Here is a 22,995-nt window from a genome sequence, read left to right on the forward strand (position 1 = left end):
GCTAGATACATTATGCCAGCTATACTGTATATTGTAAATAAGACTAGTTTCATAGTTAATGGCAATGCCTTTAGTGCAATTTTTGGGTTGTACACTGAAGATGCCTACTAGTCGGTCAAACTCGACAAAGGTCCAAAAATGATGGAACACATGATGAACGAGCGACTAATAATACAGACGGAATCCCTTTAAAGCGATTAAATTATAAATCAAAAGATGTATAATTATGTGTTTAACATAGTAGATCACACCAATTGGTTTTCCATTATTACAGTGCTTGTATTTGCGCCAAATCGCTAATAACATGAACGAGAATATCAAAGTGAATCATGCAAAATAGATATATTTGATGTTATGCCTCTACCAAAACCAAGATTGAAAATCACATATTCATATGAAACGATCTTATAGTCGAGCTTGTTTTGTATGTGTATTCGTAGTTGAACAATGGCTTATGAAAACCATTAAGCTAGTTTGGTACTTGGGGCAAATAAAGAAATACACAAAGAACCAAATTCACTTAATCTAATCAAAGGGCCTGAATTTTTTTTAACCAAAGTACTAAAAAGATTGCCAAATTAGTAGTGCTTGCTTTTAGCCATGAAACAAGCTGTGTTCCCAACAAATTACATGCACACACAATCAATTCATTCATCTTAACTAACTCGGGTTCATGAAAACGAACTCCTTAACAGATCGAGTTTGCTGATTTACTATGGATGCTTTCAAAGGTTTAACAGATGTACCCTCAAATTTTGCAACTACATGGCTTGAAGCCTAATGAACCAAAATGAGATTGGAACATAATCTACCCTTAAGATTGAGTGTTCAATCTTGTTGAGTAGAATTGCTAGGTGAGATGGTTTCATCTTTTAACCATGAAACCAACTGTGTTCCAACCAATCACACACACACACAATCATTTCAATCGTCTTTTTAACCGATGAAGAATGCTTTCAAAGGTTTAACCAATGTACCTGATGATGAAACCAAAGGCGCCACTAAAGATTTCGGTACTTGTACCAGGACTAACCAGTACTAAAGATTAGCGATTTTCGGGATTGGGACTGTTCGGCACCAATCACATCCCTAAATGAAGGTACCAAGAATTTGAAAAAATCATAATCGAGACTTTCAGGATCGGTGCAAAGCTCATCCTAAATATTTACAAACAAGTAAACACACAATCAAATAACCAAAAAACCATAAACTCTACTAATGAAGAAAATGCATTGAACACCAAATATAAAATTTCAACTTGAATCACATATTACACTAATAATAATATCTTCTCAAAACCAAAACATCAAGTCTGAAACTCAAAACAAACACCAAAACGAGAATAAGAATTAAACCATAAGATTTGTTGTAATAATAATAATAACGAAATCAACGAAGCCTCCTGGCCTCTCTCTCAGACTCGAGCAAAGTAAGGACATCGCCTTCACGAACCGGTCCTTTAACGTTCCTCATGATGAACCGGTTCTGGTCATCCAAAAACTTCACTCTCACCTGTGTCACCTGACCTCTTGAACCGGTTCGGCCCATCACCTTCACCACCACCGCGTGCTTGATCTGTGAGTCCATCCTGTTATTCAATTCGGTATTAATTGATGGATTACACAGACAGAAAATTAGGGTTTAGAATTGATATATTAGCAGATTGTGTTACCTGATTGAATTGTGGAGATTGATTGTGCGGCTGGTGAATGAAGAGATTGGAGAATGAATCAATGAAACCCTAGGTTGAAGGTTATATAATGGCTGTAAATTACATTGTTTAGTCGGGTTGGGCTTATGCTCCAAGGCCCAACACAAAGAGGCTCGGTTTGTAATGTTCTAAAAAGAGAGGTACACAAACCAACTCGAACCCGGTTTTTTTATACCTGAAAACCAGAACCGCTTACATACCCAGAAACGGGTTATTCCAATACCCGAAACCAGGTTTTCTAATACACGATCTATGCCCGAAAAATAAAAAGTGCAACCCCTTAAAAGACTCAATCTATACCCGAAAATTATCGGGACCCCCCCCCCCCCCCGAAAATAGAGTGTTTTCAATATCCGGAAATAGGGTATTCAAATACTCGGTTCTATACTCGATCTGACCCGATGCATAGGGTGTGGTTTTTAGAAACAATACCCTGACCAGAACCTGGCCCGAGGATTGCCAATACCCGGTTTCATACCCGTAACCGGGTATTAGAAAAGCCCGACTTATGCACCTTTACAAACCGGGTTTATTTAAGAACTGGTTCCGGGTAGTTTTGGGTTTTTTATTAGTTAGGTTCAGGTTTTGACTAAGTAGAGGTTGTACTTCGGTGGTTCCGATTCGGTTCGGGGTCTATGTAGGGTTTTAGCTGAGGAAATGAAACATGGTTTGTACCCGACGGTTCAAGTAAGGCGTGTTCGGGTTTGGAATATAATAGCATCCATCATTTTATATAACTTGTAACAGATCAAATCCCTATATACTAAGCAACATAAATAGATAGCACTCCTCCTAACGTTTAAAACAATAACATAAGATAAAATTCGGGAAATATCGATATGTATATTGTATCATATCGATACCAATACAGAAAACTCAAAACTTTGGTACTGATTCAATACCGACGATTTCAAATCAGTATCAATATCAAATTTACTCATCTATAGGTTCTTTCAAGTGAGAGGTGACCATTGCATATAGTCATGTAGTCTAAATGGATGAACCCATCAAACCATACAGTTACATTCCCTATAGTAAAATAAACCTTTTTTTTTACATGTAACAATAAAAGGTAAATGTATTATAAACAACCATCTTGTATATAAGATAATAAATTATAACCTTAAAAAAATATACCTTAAAACCACCGAGTGAGCACATGAATCATGAAAGATGGGCTGATGAGATCTTATCCTCTTCATCTCAAATTCCAACAATTTCAATCTTATCCTCCAACCATCACAATATCATCAAACTAAAACTAAAACTATAGACCTTCATACACACCACACCACCACCATGAGAAACCAAGATGACCAAACTCAAGCTCTCTACCAACTCTTTTCCATGATCATCAACATCCTCGGTTCTCCGCCTCTTCCTATCCCATTCCCCTTGCCCGCTGCCTTCTCAGGCCCTACCTTAGCTTCCTCATGGCCACGAGTGTCTCCGATTGCATTCGCCGCATTGTTTATATGGATTTCAATGGCTTTGATGATGTTTGGAACCCCAATAATCATTATAGGGTTCTTGTTGATGCCTCAAGTTATTGGTTTGGTCATGCTGTTTTATTTTGCACGTGTTGTTTCTAGTGTGACACGCTTTGTTACCGATGTTTTATTCCCTCCTAAGACTAGTGTTTCAGGTTTGCTGTCGTGAACACAACATGTTTTAAGGATGTTCATAGAACATTAGTTGAGTTGATAGTTGATACATGGAGAATATGTTGGATTTTAGGACGTGTGTGATCTAAAGAAGTTGATGTTAATGTTGACTCATTTCTTTGTATTTTGTTTTTATGTAACTTTTTTTTTCCTCATCTTCTAATGCATTTTTGTTATTTAAGTTATATATTTTGAATTGTGTTTAATTACACCGGCACACACCCTAAAGAGGCTTTATGTGAATGTTGGTATGATATGCCAACTTCAATTAACTGAACCACGAGGTTAGGAACATAAAAAACTGAACTAATCATGAGAATCACTCGGAGATCTGAGAGGACTCTAGAATAATTTGCAAATTAAGAGTGCATGGCACCGCTAGGGCCATCGGTTTGATCAGCTTGTTTAGTAATACCAGCACAAGTGGCTCGGTTTGTGAGTGAATTAGCAAACATATTCAACAACAACCCGATCATGAAACCGATGATGAATGATGGGTATTTTGGCATGCACCTTGGATATTGGTAAAAATAAATATATGTAGTTTGCCATACATCCCGGAATCGGGAGCGAAGCATAGCGGCGGCCAGGGGTGGCGCCCCCGCCCCCCTGTTTTTTATACATTTTGAATCCCTCTTTCCCAGCGTTCTTGTCCAAGATTTGTCACTGTCCCAGATAGATCGATATGAAATGAGATGTAGCTTGGTGGCATTCGGGTATGTAGGGTAGTTCGCCATTCACCTCGGATACATGAACGGGATTATGCAAATTAGAAGACAACCTTTTTTAGAAGTACGAATTGAGCTAATTATTATAGCATTTTGCGAGTACTATATAATTACATGTAAATAAACTTCTCTTGCTAGATAAGATTACTCTTCACTATCACTCTATATAATTTGAAACTGTTGTATGTTTCGGGTCGTTTACTGAGATAAGAACATCCACTGGGCACAAGCGATTTCATCATACCCCGGTCTGTATCTTTAATTTTTGACACGTATTGTCAATCTTTCTTGTTACATCCGGCCCTCAGATCATCAATATTGTTCGCTTTGCCCTTGAAGAGCTCACAGATTTACTCTTGGTTACCCAGTGGAGACTTGCCAGTAGGTCATACATCATGTTGCTACTCGCACCTGTGCATGTTTAACCATGGAGCTTTATTCTCGTCCACTGGAAGTAAGAAAAATTTTTAAAATGGTGTGTATGGAAAAAAAAGAGGAAAATGGGAAAGTAAAAAAAAAAAGGGAAATGGTTGAGCCGATATTGGGAATAGCGGCTTAGGAGTAAATTTATTTTGCTTTTCTGACTTAGAGAGAGGGAGCCGCTTTTGGCAATGCAGGCTTAGGAAGAAAAGAGGGAGCCGCCATTGCCAATCGCGGCTTAGGAACAAACCAACTTAACCCTGTTTAACCTCCGTTAGTTATAGTATTGGGTATAAAAAAAACTCATCAAAACCCTATCACACACCCTAACACACATTATAATTTTATAACTTTAAAAAAACCCACCAAACAACCTAATACACATTTACATATCTCCATTTATATTTTATAAAAACTATACCTATTTACATATGTTAATGTATATATTTTATAAAACTAATTTGTTTAAATGATAATTTATTAGTGTAGGATTCATTATTTATAACCGTAATTTAATTTTTATAACTCTAATATTAATTTGTATAAATATTGCACGTTATGGTTTAAATAAGTATAAATATGTTAAATTATTTTAATGTAATGTAAGATTATTTGACATCTAATAATATTAAGATAATGAAATAAAAAACTATAATACTATCAAGAACACGAGATACAAGACCTAACATTCCTCAAAATTTGCCACTTACCAAGAACACGAGATAATGAAATATGCTTATGTGTATTATGTTAACTAGTTTAATATTTTGAGGAATGTTAGGTCTTGTATCTCGTGTTTTTGATAGTATTATAGTTTTTTATTTCATTATCTTAATATTATTAGATGTTAAATAATCTTACATTACATTAAAATAATTTAACATATTTATACTTATTTAAACCATAACGTGCAATATTTATACAAATTAATATTAGAGTTATAAAAATTAAATTACGGTTATAAATAATGAATCCTACACTAATAAATTATCATTTAAACAAATTAGTTTTATAAAATATATAAATTAACATATGTAAATAGGTATAGTTTCTATAAAATATAAATGGAGATATGTAAATGTGTATTAGGTTGTTTGGTGGGTTTTTTTAAAGTTATAAAATTATAATGTGTGTTAGGGTGTGTGATAGGGTTTTGGTGGGTTTTTTTTATACCCAATACTATAACTAACGGAGGTTAAACGGGGTTAAGTTGGTTTGTTCCTAAGCCGCGATTGGCAATGGCGGCTCCATCTTTTCTTCCTAAGCCTCCATTGCCAAAAGCGACTCCCTCTCTCTAAGTCAGAAAAACAAAATAAATTTACTCCTAAGCCGCTATTCCCAATAGCGGCTCAACCATTTCCCTTTTTTTTTTTGACTTTCTCATTTTCCTCTTTTTTTTTCCATACACACCATTTTAAAATTTTTTTCCTGGAAGTAAGCCCAAAACGCATTGTTGATTTAAAAAATAGAACATTTATTTATGAACCAAGAACTCTCACATCTACGGCCTAGGTGGGATTCATCTAGAGTGTTACATTTTTCAAGTTTCATGAATGGCAAAGCATGTCCCTTAATATTGGAAATTTGTTTTATTAAACTTAAAAAGACTTTCTACTCATGTTTTTGTTCACCGATGACTCATTGCTGATGGACCAAACATGCATTATTAATTACCGACATGTCATAAACATAGTCAAATATGTTCGAAATATAGACGGATTATGAGATAGTCCGGTAAGTTTTTTTATGAAAAGTTTTACGTCAATAGTCAACATTCAGCAGGAATTCGTTGCCAATATAGAGGATCTGTTGATAATCCGCTGGCAACTAAGGATAGAATTTTGATAAGATGACCACTGATGCTTTTCCAACGTTTGTTGAAGTGGGCCCGGGAACATCGTTTGTTGTCGCTCCACTACACTAAGCCTAATATTATCAGCAAGATTCTCACTCGGACATTTTTATGTTTATTGGTGTGGGTCTCATTACCGATGGATTGTGCAATACTTTCTAGTCTAAAAATGGCAACCTCCATATATTTCTTATGTGGGAACTTATTGTTTGAGTGTGGTCTATGAGAAGAGTTAATACTTCGCTTGCGGATAAGACTTATATATTCATGATCCCGTTATGCATGTTGTCGGTAATCTATCGATAAGCACGATGTTAATCAATATGTCATGGATCTATTGAATCAGGTTACCCCGGACTACATTTTTGGCGGAGTATCAACAACGAATTTTCATCGGCAACCCTCCACCGATGGTTTTACGACGAAACCATTTAGGCGATACTGGTTTATTTTGTATAATGTTGTCGATGATTTTTTCGGATTGCAAACATCATTTAACATCGTGATTATTATTTATTACTACTATTTCAAGTGGTTAATATTATGCTTATTTAATAGTTTTAATGGTTGCTTTCAGTAATTTGTAATTTAAATAATATTACTAAAAGATCAAATACAAGATTGGAGCACACCTCTCTCAACTTTTGTCTTACAAGATTTAAAAATATACACCATGTACAACGTAAAAGAATAATGAACTAGTATATATGTAATAATGTAAATTAAGAACACCAAATGATTGATTTCATGTAGAATTTTAGTATATCAATCAAAGCTGATCATAGACTAAATTATGTTAATACATACAGCTTACTACTCAAGGGGTTCGGTATAACTTTTTGAGACAAATACATAAATTTCTTACACTGATTTATGATTGCTTATCCTAACAATTTATGTACCATTTGTGACCAAAATAAGTTGTTTAGAAAAATGTTATTTATTCCATTCTATGAGGTCCCTCCTATATGGGATTTCTAAATTTGACGATAATTGTCAATTTTTTTGAAATTACAAGTTGTCTTGTAATTAATGAAAGTAACGAAATAAATAAACGCGTAAGTGTGGACACTCAAAGATTTAGATGTTTGTATTAAAGAACTAAAAAACTAAAAATAGCTAAATGTTATAGAAAGTGATGAAATTAGAGTACTATGTTAAGGGATTCAAGTTCGACAACTAAACCAACTCACTAGGGCTGTTAATTTATGACATGGACATGTTAACACGACACGACACGACACAGGTTTTAACAGGTTTGGATTTAAGGTTAACAGGTTTCGGTCTTAAACATGTTGACATGTTTAAGACATGCTAAAATTCGTGTCCTAACAGGTTAAAGACCTGTTAACTTGTTAACATGTGTATATTTTTAATTTAACAAAATAAATAAATTTGCATTCCTAAAGCTAAAGTCATACTTATATACGACATTTCACTAATGCCCGTCAAAACCCGCTATTATATTTTTAATGGATGTTACGATTTGCTTCTATGGTTTTTTGTTTCAGGTATGTTATTGACTTGTGGTTTTTTATTTCAAATATGTCATGGATTATGTGTAAATTAAGACTTTTTATGCTTGTTTTGAATATTTTTGTTTCATTACACATGTATTACTCATTATATATTTAAACATGTCTGTTAACCTGTTACTAAACAGGTTCGTGTTCGTATTTGGAAAAAAACACGGTTAGTTATCGTGCCGTGTTCGTGTTTAGTACAATAGGTCATCGTGTCTTATCATATCGTGCCTGACATGTTATGACAGCCCTACAAATCACATTATCCGGCTTGTCAATACTTTTCCTTTTGCTGCTTACGACCTTGTAACTTTACGCGTAGCTTACGTTAAACTATTTTAAATTCCAAACCTATATTTCATGTTTTCCTATGTATAAGTGATTTAACTAAGAGTATGTCAATTTGTAGATCAGCTCCTAATCACAAGTAGACAAAATAATCATTTAACACATAAAAGATTAATATTAACCATTAAGCATCATGCTCATAATACCTACGCATGCTTGGTCACTAAGATAATGTGTTATATTCAACTCCCATGTCATCATCCTTTCAAGATCCACCACTAAAGAAAGCAAACATGATATAGATCATTAGTAAGCCATCCACCTTTACACCTACATAAATCAGTTTCTTTTCTTAAATCTTTTCTTTGCACAAATCATATTCACAAATCTCTTACCACATTCTCTGCTTTAAAAAGCCAACAAAAAGAAACACTCTTGGGATCAATAATTGTATTCTTAATGAAGAAAAATAGTAAAAGTATAATAAAGCATATTAAAGCTCCTACCCCCCCCCCCCCCCCACCCACCACCACCACCACCACAAAACATACCTTACCTCCCTTCATTAGTTTCCATTCTTTTTGTCCATTTCAAGTTTAGTATCCTCACCAAGTAATCAAGTCCCCATACATATTTGCAACTCTACTCTCACTTCAAAAAAAAAATAGTTTTTGTTCTTATATAAAAACAAAATATTTTGAGTGAAATATGCATACTGATTGGGGACCTGCGGCTGTAGCAGTGATTATGTTCATATTATTATCTCCGGGGCTGTTATTTCAACTACCCGCAAGAGCACGAGTGGTAGAGTTTGGGAACTTGCAAACCAGTGGCATATCGGTCCTAGTTCATGCGGTTTTGTACTTTTGTATTTACACCATCTTATGTGTAGCTATCGGTATTCACATTCGCACTTGATGTTAATCGAGGCTTTATGTTCTATACGTTTTAATTCTATTTGATATAACTATCTTTTTATTTCTCGAATTGTAATTTTAACTCGGATATTACAACGGATGCCTTTTGATATATCGTGTTGTTATTGTTACGGTTTTGTTTGTTTTATGAATATGTAGTTATAATGGGAATATAAATCTATAGACCCGGATAACCTAGCAGTGGATCACTAAGAGGTTTTTCGGGTTTGTAGGTTGTTAGATTGTATTGGTACAATCTAACAACATATGGTTTCAATGTCATGAAAGATTAATGACAATGAACTTTTGTCTACCTCGTGTTTATAATTGTCATGTATATGTTTTCTTGGTTATTTACGTTTGTACCAAGATCGAAGTAAGTTTAGAAGTTGATCCATAGTAATATTCCTTTTAAGTTTGTTCAACTTGAATAGAAGTTGTACACACAACATTAAAGATTAAAGACTATTCTTATCTTAAGAATGTATTCATCTACCCATTATATATATATATATATATATATATATATATTTCTCCAATCTTACTGAAAGGCTAATAACATATTGTTAAGAATATAAAATATTGTTTTTATGATTCTAATTTAAGCAGTTATTTATCCAATGAAATATATAATTTTTGCAAAACAATTATGATTTAAGAGGTGGTAAATATTTGAGTTATGCTTTTACCAAATGTCCAAATATCTTTTTCCAAAATTAAACTTCACTGATTTATATGCTTTTAACCTTTTAAAGAAGGCGTGTATAATGCAATATGCTTACATGATTCTGTTGGTTAGCAATTCAGCACAAGGTATTAATAATGTACCTTAAAGTTTTAAGGTAATGACTTTTCAAGATTAAAAAAACATCGTCTTAAATTTCTTGTAAGTCGGATGTAAAGACCTTGATTTTGAATGGACTTACAACTTCCATGGATTTCAGTACAAGCGTATCAACTCGTTAAAGTTATTTTTCATTTAACAATGTGAAGCAACTCATTGATAGAAATTATTACCTCATAGTGGAAGATCTTAGTTTTTAGCTCAGACGTATTACCAGCACTTTAATTTACCATTAAAAAATAAAATAAAATTATTTTCATATATCTATAAGTTATATTTTATATGATAAAGTTACCTTTTAATAGATGACTTATTTCATTTGTTATATTCTAGAATCGATTTTTAGTTGAAAAAATAAATTCAGAAAAGTATTGTCCTTTAAAGCAATGTGCAAAAATGCAAATGAGGTTTTAACTTTCATCAAACGCGTTATAATAGAGGCCCCACTAAATTATTTATCTTGACTGTTTTTGTTTGCAATCCATTTTGAGATTTTGTTGTTTATCACGCCAAACAATAATAAGTTGGTTAGTTTATTTATTTATAGAAACGAATTGATCTATTTGTAATTGATATAATGTGTATTTTTTATTTTTATTTTTGTTTGTTTAAAATCTGTAATCCATAGTATTATATCACTACCAGAAAAGTAATTTTGTTTAACAACATTAATTACAAATAAACATTGTCATTTTTTTGTTGAATTATATTTTAATGTATTGGTCCCTAGTTTATTTTTAAATTGACTATATAATTGAACTTCCACCTTAATAAAGCAATTGGTAACGGGTTTTGATCGAACAAAAACCAACTTGATACGTTATTTGGCTAAACATTCTAACGTTTATTATTGAGAAATTTTACAAAGATTGTAAATAATATGAGAATATAACATAATAATTATCACTAACAATTAAATTTAATCATATTTAATTGTTTATAATTATACATTCCTTAAGTATCTCAATTTAGACGTGAATAGGACGTTTAAACCAAAATTTCCAGCACAAAAAACATTTTGATGTTGGTATTGAAGATGTTATGCCTCGATACGGAATTCATAAAAGTAAATAATAAGCACAAGGTCTAATCAAACTAGTGACATGCAACCGAATGAGACCCACGTTCATGCGGTATCTACAACCGAATGGAGCCCACGTATTAACAGCATGCGTGAATAATATTCAAATGGGACGATTCATAACAAACCATGATAGCGACTAGCCTGGAAGTGGAGCATTAGCGGTACAATTCAACATTAAGGGTTTATGTGTAGTAACTTAAATGAGGTAATTGTAATCTATCCACTAAATTCTCTTAGTTCAGATTACTTATTAGAAAACCAGTCGCTTATTATCATGTCGGCTGGTGATCGGAGAAGACACCACCCTCTTATTCTCACCGCTTTTAAATTGTTTCCAAAGCCAATATATATATATATATATATATATATATATATATATATATATATATATATATATATATATATATATATGTATGTATATATATATATAGGATCCTAAGAGAACCCTTTGCAAATTGAGAACTTTGAGAACTATTTTGGACCACTAAAAACATATTTAAAAAAATCATAAAACAAAAATTAATAAAAATTTTAAAAAAGTAAAAAAACCAAAATTCTTATATTTCATTCCGGTTTCATTAAAAAATACAAAAAAATAAAAAAAAACGTCGTATTATACACATATATATAGTTTTATATAATCTTTAGTTACGTAATATACACATATGTACAGTATCATTTATCTTAAATTATACACATGTGTACAAAAAAACATGTAAATATACATATATGTATATATTATACATATGTGTGTATAATTTAGCTAAACCGAGTTTTTTTATATGAAACCGGGATGATAAAATAAGAATTTTGGTTTTTATACTTTTTTGATTTTTGTGTTTTTTTATAGTTCTCAATTTCAAAAAGGTTCTCTCATGATCCTGATCCTGATCCTATATATAGGGCTGGCAATTTATACAAGAGACACGAATACACGACACGTACCTACACGACTTTAACAGGTAACGGGTAAGGCCTTAACAGGTTTCGTGTACTAAACAGGTAGACACGAAATTACCTGTTAATTTTCGTGTCTAAACAGGTATAATACCTGTTTACCTGTTAGATACCTGGTTATTTTTAAAATTAAATAAATTATAAAATATATATACTTATAATATAACCTATATTATCCTAACCCTTATTCTTACAAGTTAGTAAGTTATAGCCGCTTCTCTCAAAACCCTCTCACACCGGCCATCACCATATTTTCCGTCGCCGGCCTTCCCTCTCACGCCGGTATTGCCTCTCTCCGATCCGGCCTCCAGTTGTCCATCTTTGCTTGATTTTTATAAGTTTTATACATGATATTATATTAATTTTATAATGTATATGTTTGTTTGTACTTTGTAGGTTCTAACAAAGTTAGTGTGGAAGAGCTCACTGAAGATATAATGTCGCTTGACATTAGTTGTGAATCAAATGCTTCAAACTCGGTGAACAATCCTAAGGTACCAACTCCAAATGCTTCAAGTAGTGTTGCTCGCTAAAAACAATGAACAATTCTAAGGTACCTTGCTCTAAAACATAGTAATAATGTTACTTGATAAAACTATATGAATATGTCTAATTGTCCATGATTAATATGACTAATTGACTATACTTATTTTGTGTGTAGGTTTTATTGCTTGGAATTGAAGATTTGAGAAGAAAGACCAATTGGATCTTGGAAGCTTGGAACTTGATATAATCTTTTCAATATATTTTGATTAGAATTCTATGTGTTTTTGTCTTAAATTTGTTAAGGAGCATGGATTTATGTTTTATTTTAAGACTTTTATGAACTTTCGTCGACTTTTGTTTCGCTAAAAGGTTGTCAAATATGCGTGTCTAAACAGCTATTATCGTGTATACCAGGTATTAACATGTTCGTGTTCGTGTTTGGGTTACAGGTACACGATAAGTTTTCGTGTCGTGTACAGGTATACCCATTTCGTGTTCGTGTCTTATCGTGTACGTGTATACACGATATACCAGCCCTATATATATATATATATATATATATATATATATAGAAGAGGGTTCAAATAAAAAACAATAGTTTTGTGAGAAGTGTGAGAATACTTTAAAATAAACCACACCATCTAAATAGGACATCATACAATGTAAATAGAAAACTATATGATTTTTTGAAAACTACTAATCTCAACCACTAGATCCTAGATCTAAGGGCCTAGATTTATTATTATTCTTCTCACAAAACTATTGATATATATATATATATGTCAGTATTTTTAACGGAGCTGATTTTTAAAGGTTGGTATGATATGAATATACCACAACAATTCGTTATGTATGGATGATGAGATTTCATTGATACAGAGCTAATTCCAATAGACTTATTGGAGGGTCCCATTGGCGTGCATCCAGTAGGAATTGAACCTACGAATTCACCAATTATGAGTTGGGTGCTTTAACCATTCAGCCATGGATGCTTAGCGGGTCATAGTGAATGACCAGAAGAGAATGAATCTTTTTATCGAAGGATCAGAAAAAAAAGGGTCCGGATCTCCTGCGAGAATGATTTGGAAGAGCCAAAACCAAAAATAGTCAATTCTGAAATGAACCCTACCGAGTTGAATATTATTATTCTATGGAATCTTTTTTATTATTCTATTGAATAAAAGTAATTGATAATCATCCGGTTAGGATCGATCTAAGTAGCGAAAATTCCTAAAATGTCCTAAAATGACCCATTTTAGGAGAGACAATATAAAAACGTCCCCTATTTTTGCTTAATTCTAGAAATAAGCCCTTCAAATCAAATCATGGCGATGATATTTGTAAATATTGTTTGTCAAAGCATTTTGGGAATTTTCCCCCGAAACATTTGTTCCATGTAAAGTTTCTTCAAGTCTGAATTATAAATATTGTTTTGTCACATAACATGAATATAAATTAAAGTTAGGGGCAGGTGTATATATGTTTGTGTAAGTTTAGTATGATTATTTATGAGTACACATAGTTAGCTAAAAGAAATATCATACATACACATGTATAGCCAGGTATGATTGATTGTATGATGTAATTATGTGTGTGCATATATAGGTATGGAGGATCAAATATATGTGAGTAATTTCCACATTAATAACCCCGAATATGATGTCTAGACTCTAGAAGATAAGAGAGAAACAAAATAAAATTCTTATTTTTCGATTTTTTATATAGTGATTAATTAAAGCTGATTGGAATCTTGGATATGAGATTATAAGTAATGATACTTTTATACCTATTGCACTTATATTCAAACTTATTAAATTAAAAAAGAATAGCGACACAAATTTGTTTATCATATGCTCTGTACTTGTAAAGACACCAATATTTTGTGCATGAGAACATAAAAAAAGTTCCAAATTTTTTAAAAAATCCAGGGCCTTCGTCACATAATTTTATTTTTATACCCATTCCACTTAAATCCGCCGGGAACCCCATCCCGACTCCTTCGATACTAACCCAAGCGCATCTCGACCCATTGGCACCGACCCAAAAGCGTCTCTTTCATATAGCCAACCCAAAATAAATAAAAATTAATGTAAGTACTTAAAAAGGATTTTCAAGTTGGAGATGAATTTTTGTATCGGAACACCACCCCACCTCCTTCGGGTCCTAAGCAAGATAACTGAGACAGTAGGAGTGTAGCACCTCCACCTACCCCACCACCCTTAAAAGCATTTTACTTATAAATTTAGTACTTAAATCTAGAGATGAATAATTATGTACGGGTACCGGTATCGAATCGGTACCAAAGTTTTAAGTTTCGGGATCGGTACGGTATCGGTATTTCCCGAATTTTTACCTTCAATACCGGTACCGGTACCGAACCGAATATTTCGATGTTGATACCAAAAATTTATGATTTTTGAGGTCAGTATTTTCGATAACGGTACCGATACGATACCAAACTCATCCCTACTTAAATCTATTAATCATAATTTGAAGAAAACTAACCAATTTCATTATTTCAATAAATTCCCAAACAATCAATAGTGTGTAGTGATTACATACATATAAACCAAATATATCTTAAAAAAAACAAAACAAAATGAAAAAAAAATACAAATGAAATTATTAATATTATTATTATTATTAGCTGGAAAGCACTATCGTATTGGTAGTTCTTTGATTCCTAAACCGCTGCAAAAACACAAACCCTACCGCCACCAATAACACAACTCCGACGGTTCCGAAAACTAAGCTCGACACTATTAAAACCTTCCTCACGTGATCTGAACCACCACCGCCGTTACCGTTACTCCATGACGTGTCCGTTAAGTTTTTGGCCTCCGGTAGTGTGGTTGAAGAAGATACTCCGGCGCCGAAGAACGATGACATCTGCGGAGACGCTGCCGGTGACTCGGCGGTTGGATTTAGGCCGTGATCGGATGGCCGGAGTTCCTTAGTGTTGATAATAAGTGGTAGTAAGTAGAGTGTTATAAGAATGCACCATTGCCGTTGATTCTTCATGTTTTGTTTTGTTTTGTTTTGTTTTGTTTTGGTTTCCTTGCTTTTTTGGCTCTTTATTTATTTCCTAGTGTTTTTGGTAACGTGGTTTCTATTTATTTTTCGGAACTTTAAATAATGTTTAGAAAGGAATTAAAGTAGGAAAGTTACAATTATTAAAGGGTAAATTGCACGAATATTTGATGAAGTTACCAAAAGGTGAATCAAATAAGCATATATTTTCCTTTCATTTCTCAAATATTTTGATTATTTTCTCCTTTCTTAAAAAAAAGACCTATTCTTTTAAAAAAAAAATTTTTCCTCTCATTTAATAAAACTCGGGAACACATTATTACGGTGTTAACGTTTTTTCATGATTTATTACTAGTAGGTGTGCCCGCGCGTTGCGGCGGGGGTTCAATGAGGATTATGTCGGTATGAGTAAGGTTTGCGACGGAGACGAGACGGAAATTTGATGGCATCAGTATGGTTTGCGACAGTACCGTAGTTTGCTATATGTTAATGCAACATATGCTAATGTATGTTGAGTAAAAACAAGGTTAAACCTTTTATACATTCTTTGACCCGGTAAGGCGTCCGGATAAATGTCCAGGCCGGGTCTGAAAACATTGCTTAGAAGGCAGCAAAGAGAAACTTATAAAAAAACATGAACATGATAAACTTCTTATCTTTTTTAAGAACTAAATGTCCTCCTTTGATTCACTGCAAAATATACCAGCAACATAAGTATTTAACTTGCGCCCGTGCATATTAAGTGAAGTTAATTCCAAAAATGGAAAATACACTTGTAAATCAAACATAAAATAAACATAATTGTAAAAGCACATAATACATACAACTTATCATGGAAAAATAGATAGCACAGTCTAGAAACAACCTTACACAACTTTGAAAGCTCGCAACGTTTCACTCACAACGTGGTTTGACTTGAATTTCTTTTATCAGTTTAGTTATATTTTTGAGATCAACGTGTTGCCAAACTGCCATAGGCATTTTTTCTTGAATTATCATAAACTCAACATCAATTAGCATACTATTCAAGACATAACCAAGCAAGCTTTGGAAATGTTTCTGTTTCGGTACAGTTCCAAACTGCATTTGTTTCGATTCGGTTATTGCAACCCTTACTTCAAAGGGATTGCCTGTTTCTGTTATATTTATTTGGTTTAAAAAAATTTTGGTTTCGGTTTTTGTTTCGTTTCGGGTTGACACTTTATAGTGACCGTTGCTTCAAAAAGGACGTCTGTTTAATTTCAGACTGGTTTTGTTTTGGTTCGGTTCATTCCAAACCGACTCTGTTTGAGTTCGGTTCCAACGGTCGGGTGAACCCGAACAAGAGGATCACCTGAATGTTTATGATTCCACAATCACCATAGCGACCCTAACTTCAAATGGATCAATATAATTTGTCTGTTGTTAATAGTAAAGCAAACTATTTAGAGCAATTAGTTCATTGTCCTTTTGTAACTGCAACTCCTTTTTAACTTTCTAGTTTTTATCCAAGAGTGAGTTGTATAATCTCGTGTATAGTTGGCGAAACATCTAGCAAGGTGAGTTGTAGATGAATACATACAAACTTGGGATGCATGCCATTAGATTTTAAAGACAAATCGTACTGATATATACGTGTAAATAGCGCCGGTTATATGTGCACTAAGCACTGAATTTCAGTATTATGCGTCATGAGTATTTTTAACAACTCGAAAAGTAAACACTTCAAGATGTGTTTAAAATGATTGTATAATGAACTCACAATCATAAACTGACATGTTTTTAAGAATGTATAAAAGGTGATCAATATTTACATAACAAAGGTATCATATATATCCAGAACAAAAACAACATCCCACAAAACAATAATAAAGATTTTCATTTTAGAGTAATGGGAAAAGGTTTACATTTTTCGTACTTAGAAAACTAAAAGACCATAAAAGTTACCAAAATAACCATAATGTCGATGCACAAAACAAAAACAGAACATGCTCATAATAATCTCAAACAAACCTTAAAAACATCATAATCGCAACCCTAGTTTGTGAGTTCCATAACAGCCGATACTATATCTCCATCAGCAGCCTTAAGAGCTTTGACCGCCTTTGGCCTAGACACCCCGGCTTGAGTCATAACCAACTAAATATCCTTGGGCTCCACACCGGTCTCATCAATGTCTGCATCATCTTGAGCCGCGGCTGAGGTCTCCGGATCGGGCTTGGATGAATTGTTACCGAGATTAGGGACTTTAAACTGCTCTGCTGCTTTTGACAGTAACACGGTTAACACCAGGAATGGGCTTCATCCCGAGCTTTATCATAGCCTTTCGACTCTTTTTTTCACTTCTACTTTTCTTAGACCTCCCACTTGCATCTCCATGTCCTGCTTTTACAGACAAATTATTACATATTTCTTTAAAAAAATTAATAATATATATTAAAATACTGGTCCATATTTCCACTAAATAGAGCAGCTATTTTATAATCACGGTAGGTATTTGGTGGGCACTAAGACTACACACAGCACAACCGGAACTAACTTTTGTTCAATATTAGTATTTTGGCTAAACAGGCTCAGGTTGACTCAGAATAACAGTTTTCTAAATGCATCATGTTTTCTAACGGTTACCGAAATACAAAAACTGAAATTTTCAGATTTTGGTTCAACCCAAAACTGGTCCAAACCGACTCATACAGTCACAAAAACCTCATTTGTACTTTTTTGGTAAAAGTATTTCAAGCTCAAGTAAGAAAACTAAGACCAAACCATACCCATTGTGAAAACCGAAACCGAACGGTGTTTAAATACAAACTCGGGATTTTTCAGATTTTGGTTCAACCCAAAACTGATCCAAACCGACGCATACACATTCACAAATACCTCATTTGTTCGTTTTGTGGCAAAAATATTTCAAGCTCAAGTAAAAAACTAAAACCAAACCGAACCCATTGTGAAAACCGAAACCGAACGGTTTCCAAAATACAAAAACAGAATTTTTCAGATTTTTGTTCAGCCTAAAAACTGATCCAAACCGACTATAATACATATTCACAAATACCTCATTTGTTCTTTTTTGGCAAAAGATTTTCAAGCTCAAGTAAAAAAACTAAAACCATATAAAACCAAACCTATTATGAAAACTGAAACCGAATGATTTCCAAAATATAAAAACAAAAATTGTTAGATTCTGGTTCAACCTAAAACTGATCCAAACCGACTATTACACATTCCTAAGTATGATGTTAACCAAATAGAACCCACAATTACATCTTCATTTCATAATATGTAATATAAGATAAAACTATGGTCTACACAATAGGCTTTAATGGTATGAACCAGAATAGGGTAGTTGGATATGCTACAAAATGATCACCAAGTAATAACCAGTTTTTGGTGTTTGGAAAAACCAATAAAAAACTCTAGTTATTTAGGGTCAATATAATAATATGTTAACAACTATGGTTTTGATAGAATTTTCATGTGATTATGATTCTTGTAATTAAAAGGTATTTCTTATAATTTACACCCGTCTATTGAGTTCGTAACAAAAAATTTCAAATCAACTATTTAAACACAAAGGAAGAGGAACTTACTTATCAATACATGAGCAATAGTGAATTACAAGTATGAATCAGTGAATTGAGCCCTAGAATTTGCTGTTAAGGGCAAGAATCAAGAAAGTATTATTAGCTTGAGCAAAATCAAAAACCCACAATCTTCACATGTGGGTATTTCAAGGATTTGTTGTTTAGGCCAAGAATGAATCAGTGAGTCCTAGAAATTGATGTTTAGGCCAAATTGGAAGGAAAAATCTTCCCAAGAAACTCGAAAACATAATGTTTTTATCCCTCCGTCCACGCCCCTTTATTTCTTTCCATCCCTTTCATTTGTTAAGTGGAAATTGGAAACACAACAAGGTTCCGTGTTGTTTATTGGAACGGCCAAACAAGTAACGTCGGGTATTTCGTGCGTGACGTCCATTGGCTAAAAGTAGCCCGAGCCGGCTACGAGTCCGGACGAACGGAGCCCTAGCGGTCCACCTATTGAGTAATTCTGTGGATAAAACCGTGTAAGACCAGGACTCGAACCATGGCAAGGCAGGGTCATCCCTCATATATCCCATATAAATTGGTGATAGTAAGGTTTGAACCTCTTACCTCTCACTAGTAAAATAAATGTTTTATCATTGAGCCACATCCAATTTATATATAAGGTTTTGTGTTACAATCATTTTTTAGGCTTTCAGTAACAAAAGAATGGTGAAAAAGAGCATTCATGACAATTCCTTACTTTCATCTCTATTATGTAAAATTACTATAATTTTTTCCTTTTTAATTAAATAATATATTTTTATACATTTTCTTTATCCTTTTACTTACAACCACTTTAACCACTTTCAATAAATATAAAAAAAATTATAAAGAGTAAGTTGTGTTTCTCCGAACTTATTCATAAACCAATGACATTTTCCTTCTCCTCTACCTACGTTCTTACAACCACACTCTTAGGTGTGGTTCAAGTAGTCAAAAATCAAAGTGACGAGCCCTTTCATTTTTTTAGCTTTATTGTAGTAGTGTTGGCCTCTTAGTTCAAAGAGGCATTGCCCCAATTTTAGCTAAAAAGTAAGCCCGGTAATTTGTGTTTTAACAGTTTAGAAACGACACACTTAATATTAGTATCAAATATGGATACAAATCATCTAACTACTTTATATGTCATGACTATAAGACAATTTTAAATTTCATGTAACATTAAGTTAAAATGGAGTCTATCCTACTAATATAAACTATTAAAGAAAAAAAAAATCACATACCATATTTTTTTGATTAATATGTCTTGTCTTATCGTGTCTTAAACATGTGACCAAAACTATCAGCCCTACTAAAAAGTCCAAAACTTTCTTTTTTTAATTTTTTTTTTCTTGGACCCTCACATCTCTAATCTTGACATCAGATCTTAGGCAAAAAAAAATAATAATAAGGAATATGACAGAACTGAATCATGACGATAAACGAGTCTCTAAAGTTCAAATTGAATTTGTAAATTGTGATATTACAAAATCATGAATGAATTGAATCGTACTTGTAAATTCCAATCAATCATGGTCAAATTGTGCATCAAATGAAAGTCCAAAATACAAATTTCACCAACATTTTTTCACAATCTGATTGCACCTCTACAAGCATCATCAAAGTCTGAATTCAAAAGAAAAAAAAAACAATATTCACACAAGGACCGGCAAACGGGTTGGGTTGGGCCGGTTCCGGTCATGTGTCAGAAAGGGTTAGCGTCGAAACAGGTCAATTAAAAAAAAGGTTTTTTTGGTTCGAGTCGAAACAGACTGGTTTAAAATAATTGCACAAAATCATAAAAATAGATCATTAATAAAAAATTACACATTGGACCGGATCACCCATGTATTGTCACCAGTTACACGTCTGATGTCATATTACGCCTTTACCAATTACCGGCACTTATTACATGTCTTATGCCACGTCACGCGTGTACCGGCGACGTTTACCCATCTAATGTCTCGTCACGCGCAGTGTGACAAGGGTTATGCGTCTCATGTCACGTTTCACGCGTACCAACACGCAGTCGGGTTACACTGTTTCATACCAAAAATGTATAATCACAATTCACAAGGGCTTTTTTAAACCAAGATAAAAGAAAAACACGAAATCAGTTCATAAAACTTGTAACCAATCATAATATTATCAAATCCAATCCAAAATATGTAAATCACTAACCAATGATGAAACTTTAAACCACAATATGATTAATATCTTAACCAAGGTACATATGAACTCCAATGGCTAGCAAAAAGATACAAATAAGCGCGAAATAAATAACCGAATGAACCAATATCGAAACACCACTCGTCTGAAAGTTACCAAACTCCACCACCTTGTTGCGACCCGGAATCTGAATCAGTAACCCTGGTGTTAGCAGTATGAACAACACCACCGCCACAAAAACCGGGCCCCAGTCCGACATGTTTGCAAGATGTGACTTGTGAATGTGTTGGATTGATGAATGAAGAGACTGACTAGACAGACAGTTGGATTTAAGGTTTAGTGGTGGAGGAAGAGACAAGATAGGTATGACTGTGAAAGAGGAAAAGTGAATGAAGAAGCTTGGTTGATTGCTTAATCAAGTTATCTAGATTCAATTAAGTGTCATGCCCACTTATGTGTTCCCTTTGTAATTGATGACTTTTTGTTGAAAGTTTTTATTTTTGCTGAAAGTTAACAACCTGATGTTGAACTCTTTAGATGTATTTTTTGTTGGTAAAATAGCAAGGAAAATTTTAACATAACAACAGAGTACCATTACTTGTGAGTGAAAATAAACTACAAGAACACCAACAAAATTATACAGTACTGATAATAGAAAAATATATTTTTGGCTTTTTAGAACATGTAGATTTTACAAAAGCCAATACTTGTGAGTGACAAATGAAACTAAAAAAGTATACGCCAACTAATTTGTGAATAACAGCCAAAAGCAATTTCTCAAATACCAGTAGTTGTCTTCATATTCTTAGTTTGTTCTTAAAGTCACATATGAACCAGAGACATAAAAAGTGAATTATTAGAAGTTTAAATCACACACTTTCAAGTTCCAAACACCATGAATTGTAAAGCAAGCAACAAAACTAATTAGTAAAAACTCACATGTCCATGTTGAGTTTTCAAACCCCCGGTCCTCCACTCTACAATTGCCATAAAAAACCAGAGTCTTGAGACGATGTTACTATTTTTTATGCATGTTTATCATAGTTTTGAACGATTTTAGGTGATTAAAACGGTTTTTACTTGTTTTTGTTGGTTATTTTATCATCTTATAATGGGTTACATAGAAATATGTTATACCGAAACATGTTTTGATCTTGTTTGTATAATGGACGATAACCTATTTTTTGCGGTGAGACGACACCATTTAGCTGTCGTTCATTTGGTTTGTCTAGTGGTAGCTCTTATTACAGGCATAAGTCTGATGTGGATGTTGAATGTGTTGGTAGCAAATATGTATTTAGTATTTAGTATTTTAGTTCAATTGTATAAATATCCATACGCATATGTATTTAGTTTTCTAAAGTCAATATTACTGATGTGGATGTTGAATGTGTTGGTAGCAAAAATGTGTGAGATATAATATCCAGGTTTGGGTTGTATTGCAACTTGCAAGTACTGAGTACTCTTTAAATAGGTTTTCCTTGATAGACCTGAAGTTTAAATTTGGGACTTTAGGTTGTACTTTTGCTCCTACTGTGGTGAATTAAACCTTGCAGTAACTAAAACGACCATGATTTCGTTGCTTAATACATGTTGTTTGTTACTATTTTAGGATTTATGCAAGGTAATGGAAGGTTCTCGTGCACGTGTTTACTCAGAGAAGGAAATCTACAAAGAGTTGGAGATTATGGGCATAGTGTCAGAGGAGGAAATCTTCGATGCGTATCTTTTTTTGTTTGAGCGTCCGGAAAAAGCACGGGCTCCTTTTGGTTGT

The 22,995-nt window shown here is 33.4% G+C and overlaps 3 protein-coding genes, 1 non-coding gene and 1 pseudogene across 4 annotated transcripts; 1 reads left to right on the forward strand and 4 right to left on the reverse strand.

The window, feature by feature from the left end:
* Positions 1-1,232: 1,232 nt before the first annotated feature.
* Positions 1,233-1,700, reverse strand: LOC143560811 (small ribosomal subunit protein eS28x). Its single transcript, XM_077049029.1, has 2 exons — positions 1,673-1,700; positions 1,233-1,588 (listed from the first exon to the last, which is right to left on the reverse strand). The coding sequence occupies exon 2, from the start codon at positions 1,585-1,587 to the stop codon at positions 1,390-1,392; it is 198 nt and encodes a 65-aa protein (XP_076905144.1). The 5' UTR covers position 1,588; positions 1,673-1,700; the 3' UTR covers positions 1,233-1,389.
* Positions 1,701-8,794: 7,094 nt separating this feature from the next.
* On the forward strand, positions 8,795-9,217 carry LOC143560812 (uncharacterized). Its single transcript, XM_077049030.1, has one exon. The coding sequence runs from the start codon at positions 8,895-8,897 to the stop codon at positions 9,102-9,104; it is 210 nt and encodes a 69-aa protein (XP_076905145.1). The 5' UTR covers positions 8,795-8,894; the 3' UTR covers positions 9,105-9,217.
* A 4,175-nt stretch (positions 9,218-13,392) lies between these two features.
* On the reverse strand, positions 13,393-13,466 carry TRNAM-CAU (transfer RNA methionine (anticodon CAU)). The gene has a single exon. It is a non-coding gene; the product is annotated as a tRNA-Met (tRNA).
* A 3,724-nt stretch (positions 13,467-17,190) lies between these two features.
* On the reverse strand, positions 17,191-18,368 carry LOC143560828 (nascent polypeptide-associated complex subunit alpha-like protein 1 pseudogene; annotated as a pseudogene).
* A 2,865-nt stretch (positions 18,369-21,233) lies between these two features.
* Positions 21,234-21,664, reverse strand: LOC143560813 (uncharacterized). Its single transcript, XM_077049031.1, has one exon. It carries the CDS (start codon positions 21,478-21,480, stop codon positions 21,271-21,273), a length of 210 nt encoding a protein of 69 aa, XP_076905146.1. The 5' UTR covers positions 21,481-21,664; the 3' UTR covers positions 21,234-21,270.
* Positions 21,665-22,995: the final 1,331 nt, after the last annotated feature.

The sequence above is a fragment of the Bidens hawaiensis genome, unplaced genomic scaffold, assembly GCF_021521415.1.
Source record: "Bidens hawaiensis isolate Kalapana, Puna unplaced genomic scaffold, B.hawaiensis_p1.1 tig00020455_1, whole genome shotgun sequence".
Lineage (NCBI taxonomy): Eukaryota > Viridiplantae > Streptophyta > Magnoliopsida > Asterales > Asteraceae > Bidens > Bidens hawaiensis.

Bases quoted from the DNA above. Each gene is read 5' to 3' on its own strand.
- LOC143560811 (XM_077049029.1), bottom strand. From the start codon at position 1,587: ATGGACTCACAGATCAAGCACGCGGTGGTGGTGAAGGTGATGGGCCGA.
- LOC143560812 (XM_077049030.1), top strand. From the start codon at position 8,895: ATGCATACTGATTGGGGACCTGCGGCTGTAGCAGTGATTATGTTCATA.
- LOC143560813 (XM_077049031.1), bottom strand. From the start codon at position 21,480: ATGTCGGACTGGGGCCCGGTTTTTGTGGCGGTGGTGTTGTTCATACTG.